At 41.2% G+C, this 7,888-nt stretch overlaps 1 protein-coding gene across 1 annotated transcript; it reads left to right on the top strand.

The window, feature by feature from the left end:
* Positions 1-3,341: 3,341 nt before the first annotated feature.
* Positions 3,342-5,571, top strand: LOC139070460 (E3 SUMO-protein ligase ZBED1-like). Its single transcript, XM_070552720.1, has 2 exons — positions 3,342-4,826; positions 5,116-5,571. The coding sequence occupies exons 1-2, from the start codon at positions 3,342-3,344 to the stop codon at positions 5,569-5,571; spliced, it is 1,941 nt and encodes a 646-aa protein (XP_070408821.1).
* Positions 5,572-7,888: the final 2,317 nt, after the last annotated feature.

The raw sequence follows: 7,888 nt of genomic DNA, 5'->3' as shown, positions 1-7,888 counted from the left end.
AGGTAGAATCTATTGAGTTGTAAGTGATCTGAACGTTTCATGATGATCGCACATTCCTATAGGGGGTCAAACCATGTCCCAAAGGTCACCGGGCCTGGTGTCACTTTAAAGAAGTAGTCCAGTTACACCTTTGTGGGCTTATAACTTGGCTTCTGAATGTCCTAGAGAGATCAGGTTTGTTTTAATGTACTCCAATCAACAGCCCCTACAACCACAAAAAGGAATGGAGTCATTATCACTTATGGTTTGTAAATGGCACCCAGAATTATGTTGCACGAAGCACAATTTCACATAATTCTGGGTCCATTTGTGTGAAAACAAGGTGTAATCAGGCTGAAATGTTACAAGAAGGAAGAATCTATTGAGTTGTAAGTGATCTGAACGTTTCATGATGATCGCACATTAAGTTTAGGGGGTCAAACCATGTCCCAAAGGTCACCAGGCATGGTGTCACTTTAAAGAAGTAGTCCAGTTACACATTTATGGGCTTATAACTTGGCTTCTGAATGTCCTAGAGAGATCAGGGTTGTTTTAGTGTACTCCAATCAACAGCCCCTACAACCACAAAAAGGAATGGAGTCATTAGCACTTATGGTTTTTAAATGGCACGCAGAATTATGTTGCACGAAGCACAGTTTCACATCATTCTGGGTTCATTTGTGTGAAAACAAGGTCCAATCAGGCAGAAACGTTACAGGAAGGTAGAATCTATTGAGTTGTAAGTGATCTGAACGTTTCATGATGATAGCACTTTCCTAAGGGGGTCAAACCATGTCCCAAAGGTCACCGGATCTGGTGTCAATTTAAAGAAGTAGTCCAGTTACACATTTGTGGGCTTATAACTTGGCTTCTGAATGTCCTAGAGAGATAAGGTTTGTTTTAGTGTACTCCAATCAACAGCCCCTGCAACCACAAAAAGGAATGGAGTCATTAGCATTTATGGTATTTAAATGGCACCCAGAATTATGTTGCACGAAGCACAGTTTCACATCATTCTGGGTTCATTTGTGTGAAAACAAGGTCCAATCAGGCAGAAACGTTACAGGAAGGTAGAATCTATTGAGTTGTAAGTGATCTGAACGTTTCATGATGATAGCACTTTCCTAAGGGGGTCAAACCATGTCCCAAAGGTCACCGGATCTGGTGTCAATTTAAAGAAGTAGTCCAGTTACACCTTTGTGGGCTTATAACTTGGCTTCTGAATATCCTAGAGAGGTCAGGTTTGTTTTAGAGTACTCCAATTAACAGCCCCCATTACCACAAAAAGGAATGGAGTCAATAGCACTTATGGTTTTTAAATGGCACCCAGAATTGTGTTGCACGAAGCACAATTTCACATCATTCTGGGTTCATTTGTGTGAAAACAAGGTCCAATCAGGCTGAAACGTTACAAGAAGGTAGAATCTATTGAGTTGTAAGTTATCTGAACGTTTCATGATGATCGCACATTCCTATAGGGGGTCAAACCATGTCCCAAAGGTCACCGGGCCTGGTGTCAATTTAAAGAAGTAGTCACGTTACACCTTTGTGGGCTTATAACTTGGCTTCTGAATGTCCTAGAGAGATCAGGTTTGTTTTAATGTACTCCAATCAACAGCCCCTACAACCACAAAAAGGAATGGAGTCATTAGCACTTATGGTTTCTAAATGGCACCCAGGATTATGTTGCACGAAGCACAATTTCACATCATTCTGGGTTCATTTGTGTGAAAACAAGGTCCAATCAGGCTGAAACATTACAAGAAGGTAGAATCTATTGAGTTGTAAGTGATCTGAACGTTTCATGATGATCGCACATTCCTATAGGGGGTCAAACCATGTCCCAAAGGTCACCAGGCCTGGTGTCACTTTAAAGAAGTAGTCCAGTTACACATTTGTGGGCTTATAACTTGGCTTCTGAATGTCCTAGAGAGATCAGGTTTGTTTTAGTGTACTCCAATCAACAGCCCCTACAACCACAAAAAGGAATGGAGTCATTAGCACTTATGGTTTGTAAATGGCACCCAGAATTATGTTGCACGAAGCACAATTTCACATCATTCTGGGTCCATTTGTGTGAAAACAAGGTCCAATCAGGCTGAACCGTTACAAGAAGGTAGAATCTATTGAGTTGTAAGTGATCTGAACGTTTCATGATGAGAGCAATTTCTTAAGGGGGTCAAACCATGTCCCAAAGGTCACCAGATCTGGTGTCAATTTAAAGAAGTAGCCCATTTACACATTTGTGGGCTTATAACGTGGCTTCTGAATGTCCTAGAGAGATCAGGTTTGTTTTAATGTACTCCAATCAACAGCCCCTACAACCACAAAAAGGAATGGAGTCATTAGCACTTATGGTTTGTAAATGGCACCCAGAATTATGTTGCACGAAGCACAATTTCACATCATTCTGGGTCCATTTGTGTGAAAACAAGGTCCAATCAGGCTGAAACATTACAAGAAGGTAGAATCTATTGAGTTGTAAGTGATCTGAATGTTTCATGATGATCGCACATTCCTATAGGGGGTCAAACCATGTCCCAAAGGTCACCAGGCCTGGTGTCACTTTAAAGAAGTAGTCCAGTTACACATTTGTGGGCTTATAACTTGGCTTCTGAATGTCCTAGAGAGATCAGGTTAGTTTTAGTGTACTCCAATCAACAGCCCCTACAACCACAAAAAGGAATGGAGTCATTAGCACTTATGGTTTTTAAATGGCACGCAGAATTCTGTTGCACGAAGCACAATTTCACATCATTCTGGGTCCATTTGTGTGAAAACAAGGTCCAATCAGGCTGAAACGTTACAGGAAGGTAGAATCTATTGAGTTGTAGGTGATCTGAACGTTTCTTGATGATAGCACTTTCCTAAGGGGGTCAAGCCATGTCCCAAAGGTCACCAGATCTGGTGTCAATTTAAAGAAGTAGTCCAGTTACACATTTGTGGGCTTATAACTTGGCTTCTGAATGTCCTAGAGAGATAAGGTTTGTTTTAGTGTACTCCAATCAACAGCCCCTACAACCACAAAAAGGAATGGAGTCATTAGCACTTATGGTTTTTAAATGGCACCCAGAATTATGTTGCACGAAGCACAATTTCACATCATTCTGGGTTCATTTGTGGGAAAACAAGGTCCAATCAGGCAGAAACGTTACAGGAAGGTAGAATCAATTGAGTTGTAAGTTATCTAGAGCCGTTTAAAATAATCATATAATCGATGCATTGCGATGCGGACATAAATGATTATGCATCGATGCAGAAGCGCCCTATAATCGATTATAACATAATGTTTGTTTTCCAACCGCAACATGAATCTTTTAGCCTAGCATCGGCTGATTTTGTCCCTTACTTCATACGTCATAATGGAGCGACGAATGCAGCTGCGCACTGGCGCCTTTGCGGTCATGGCGGAACTAAGCTCCGAGTTAGCGTTACAGATAAAAGACCCTCCAAAGACACTGAAAGCAGACATATGGAGCCGTTTTGGATTTTACCAACAATCAGGGAGACATGATTTGGACATGTCATATGCCGTGTGTAAAACCTGCCACAGCAAGATTAAATACGTCGGGAACACCACCAATTTAAGGAATCATGTTAGCCGTTTCCACCCTGAGTTGCTAACAATAACACCGGCTGTTGAACCGCCCAGCCCTGCGCAGCCAAAAATTAATGCGGCTCTCTCAATAATACCTCCCAACTCGGAAAAAGGGAAGAAAATAACCCAGGCTGTGGGGGCTTTCATTGCGAAGGATTTACGACCGTATTCTGTCGTGGAAAACCCTGGGTTCAAACACATGTTAAAGACACTGGAGCCACGATACAAGGTCCCTGCACGTAGCCACTTCGCAGAACAGGTAATTCCTGCACTGTATGATGAAACCAAAGCCAAGATATTAACCTCCATGAGCAAAGCTAATTTAGTAGCAATAACATGCGATTCCTGGACTTCAGTGGCAACAGAGTCCTATATTACAGTGACGGCACACTACATGAGCGAGGACTGGCAGATTATTTCCCTCGTGCTGCAGACGAGAGCTGTTTATGAGTCTCACACAGGTGCACATCTGGCAGAGCTACTTTCAGATGTTGTTTCAGAGTGGCAGCTGTCAGATAAAGATATTGTCCTGGTTACAGACAATGCTTCAAACATGATTCTTGCAGCTCAAATCAGAAAATTCAAACATGTCAGATGCTTTGCTCACACATTGAACCTGGCATCACAGCGTGGGCTTCGAGTTGCATCGCCTACCAGGCTTCTGGGAAGAATCAGACGTATATCCATATTCTTCCATCGTAGCACAATAGCAAGCCACTGTTTAAAGGTAAATCAGAAATGCTTGGGTCTGAAAAATCAAAAACTACTCACAGATGTACCAACAAGGTGGAACAGTTCCTACGACATGGTCCAGAGGTTTTTGGAACAGCAACCTGCCATTTGTGCCACCTTGTTGTCACCGGAAGTTAGAAAAGGAGAGTCTGACATCTGCACACTCAACGAGACAGATGTATCTAATGCTGAAGACGCTGTCAGTGCATTAAAAGCAATGAAAGATGCAACCACACTAATATCTGAGGAAAGCAATCCAACCATCTCCTTGATTGCTCCACTCAAGGCACAACTTCTCCAAAACATGACCAGCAGCATCAGCGACTCACCCATGATTCACGACATCAAGAATGCTGTCAGAACAGATCTCATGAACAGGTACAGCTCTGAGGCAGAGAAGAAAATGCTTTGTACAGCCTCGGCCCTGGATCCCCGCTTTAAGGGATTACCTTTCCTGACAGAGAAGGAGCGATCAGATGTCTACAGAGAAGTGACTGAGGAGGCAACATGTTTGGAGGTAAATTCATCACTTTCTTTTTGAATTAACATATACATTTCTGTATAATATTCTTAATAATTTGCCATGTTTGGTGCTGTAAGTAATTATTTACATTAGCATAAAATGAGTAAATCCACCGGAATGCTTTTATCATAATAAAAATAAATATTATGATAAGGTACATCAACATTTTCAAAAGTGTGATTAATCATTAAATATTTTAAAATATTGAAAGCCATACAATTTAGACAGACTAGTAAGTTCCCTATCAGATAAAATAATGATTTTTTATTTTTTCCCTAAACAGCAGGAGTGTATTCTGGCCATGCACCCAAAAGTTCCGGTGCAACCCGAAGTTCAGAAGGATGGAACCTCGGCAGACGATCCCTCGGCTGCTAAAAGAAAGCCTACATCATTACTTGTGAGCTTGCTGGGACAGTCTTTCAATGATGTTGAGGTTAGTGAAGAATCCAAGACCCCCTATGTCAGAGCTGAAGAGGAAATGGATAATTATTTGAAAACGTCATCATTGCCCCTGTCAGAGGACCCTTTAAACTGGTGGAGGGTACACAAGGTTACATTTCCTCTCCTGGCTCGACTGTCAAAACGATACCTTTGCATCCCTGGAACAAGTGTATCTGCAGAACGTGTTTTCTCCACTGCTGGAGACGTTATCACGGCCAAAAGATCTACTCTCAAACCACAGCATGTAGATCAACTGGTGTTTTTGCACAAAAACCTTCAACTTCCAAATGTTAACTAGTCATCATTATTACTTTTCAGTACATCTTCTTAAATTCAAACAAATGTTAAAATGTTTGCACTTTTTGTTGTCCCAAGGACTGTTATGTATTATTCGTGGGTTTTCCAAAATATGCCAGTATTGGTAGATTTTGCAAACATCTGAAGAACACGTTTCTTTCCCCCCACACAGCCTGAGAAGTGAATGTCAAATAAGGAGATATTTTTTTATGTTCTTAAGTCCTCTTAAATTTAAAGTTTTTCACTTTTGTATAAGGACTGTTATCACAGGAGAGAATACTTTCCAAATAATTATTTCTCATTTACGGTTGTTCAGAGTTGTTAAATATTTTGTTAGCATCTACAGAACATGTTTTTCCGACAGCCTGAGACATTATTGTTTAATGAGGAAAGAGATTTTTTTTTTTGCTGTGCAATCCTCTTAAATGCAAACTAAAGCTTCAAATGTTTGGTACTTTTACACTGTCCCAAGGACTGTTATCAGAAAGCTGTTTACTGCATATTTATGCAAATAAAAGTTTTTGTTAAATAAAAAAGCAAATGTCTAACATATATTTATTGATGACATGAAATCCACATGAAATAATCGTGATGCATCGTGATGCATCGAGATATCGAATCGAATTGAATCGCTGACACAATAATCGTAATCGAATCAAATCGTGAGACTAGTGAAGATTCACACCTCTAAAGTGATCTGAACGTTTCATGATGATAGCACTTTCCTAAGGGGGTCAAACCATGTCCTAAAGGTCACCGGATCTGGTGTCAATTTAAAGAAGTAGTCCAGTTACACCTTTGTGGGCTTATAACTTGGCTTCTGAATATCCTAGAGAGGTCAGGTTTGTTTTAGAGTACTCAAATTCACAGCCCCCATTACCACAAAAAGGAATGGAGTCATTAGCACTTATGGTTTTTAAATGGCACCCAGAATTATGTTGCACGAAGCACAATTTCACATCATTCTGGGTTCATTTGTGTGAAAACAAGGTCCAATCAGGCTGAAACGTTACAAGAAGGTAGAATCTATTGAGTTGTAAGTGATCTGAACGTTTCATGATGATCGCACATTCCTATAGGGGGTCAAACCATGTCCCAAAGGTCACCGGGCCTGGTGTCACTTTAAAGAAGTAGTCAAGTTACACCTTTGTGGGATTCTAACTTGGCTTCTGAATGTCCTAGAGAGATCTATGGCGTTTAAAGCGTGCCACAACCCGTGCACGCGCATTGGGTCCACAGCGCGCGTGTGAACGGGACTCGCGAGCGAAAATATACATGGCAGCGCGCGTGTGAACGGGACTCGCGAGCGGAAATATACATGGCGAGAGGTCATTCGTGCACTGAGAGGGAGCAAACTGTGTCTGTGAGCGCACAAGGATGTGCACAAGTGACAAACCTGTGTGCGCGCGTTGTCAACGAGCACACGGCAGAGGAAAACGTGCGCGTGCGGCAGCCTCTGTGCGCGCTCGGCAGCCTCTCTGCGCGCTCGGTTTCTGACTCCTGCTCGCTCGGCTGTAAGGGCTTTTGGCACTCTGGAGGCGTGGCCTGTGGCAGATCTTCTCTGTCCTCTGATTGGTTAGTGTACCCCGCACTTTACCCTCTACCTATCTATATAAAAAAGTCTGCTATTCAGTAGTTCCTGGCATAGCTCAGCTGGGAGAGTGGGTGACTCTCGCCCCGGAGGATCCGGGTTCGAGTCCGGGCAAAGGAAAATGCAGTAGATGTCTTGGTAATTTTCCTTAATTTCAGGTATTTTACAGTTGTGACCGTTCAACTGTCATTAAACGTCCGAATGTTTGCTGGGCAGTGTTTTAAAAAGTGCTCATAAGCTAGATGGTTTTAACCATATAAAATTACATTTTTTGTGATACTGGAAAAATACAAACTGAAATAAAACTACTGATTGAAAACATTATGACTGTGGTTGTACAATATATGACTCACTAATACACTGCAAACTCCCTTAGAGTGGGGCTTCCAGAGAGAGAGAGAGAGAGAGAGAGAGAGAGAAAGAAAAGTTCTTGCCTCATTAATGAATTGTTTATTTTTTTCAGTATTTAATTGACAAATTATCCTTTCAAATAATTAATTGATGAGTTACATAATTGTCCATTTAGAATTGTTGAATGGACTGAGTCAAGTTTGGTGCACTTTATATATTTCAAAACATGTTTTTTTTATGATGCATATAAATAATTTAAATGTTAATTTAATGAAATATTTCTATTTTTTCATTACCTCACCCTTGTTTTGACAAAAACGGGACCTTGCTGGATAATATCATGGAGAAACTATTTGTTCACAGTACATGGCTCAGT

Source organism: Nothobranchius furzeri, chromosome 6 (assembly GCF_043380555.1).
Source record: "Nothobranchius furzeri strain GRZ-AD chromosome 6, NfurGRZ-RIMD1, whole genome shotgun sequence".
NCBI lineage: Eukaryota > Metazoa > Chordata > Actinopteri > Cyprinodontiformes > Nothobranchiidae > Nothobranchius > Nothobranchius furzeri.
Note: the sequence above shows the minus strand (reverse complement) of the source record. Positions and strands in the feature narration are given on the sequence as shown.

Bases quoted from the DNA above. Each gene is read 5' to 3' on its own strand.
- LOC139070460 (XM_070552720.1), top strand. From the start codon at position 3,342: ATGGAGCGACGAATGCAGCTGCGCACTGGCGCCTTTGCGGTCATGGCG. The intron at 4,827-5,115 runs GTAAATTCATCA...TTCCCTAAACAG, and splicing joins AGGAGGCAACATGTTTGGAG to CAGGAGTGTATTCTGGCCAT.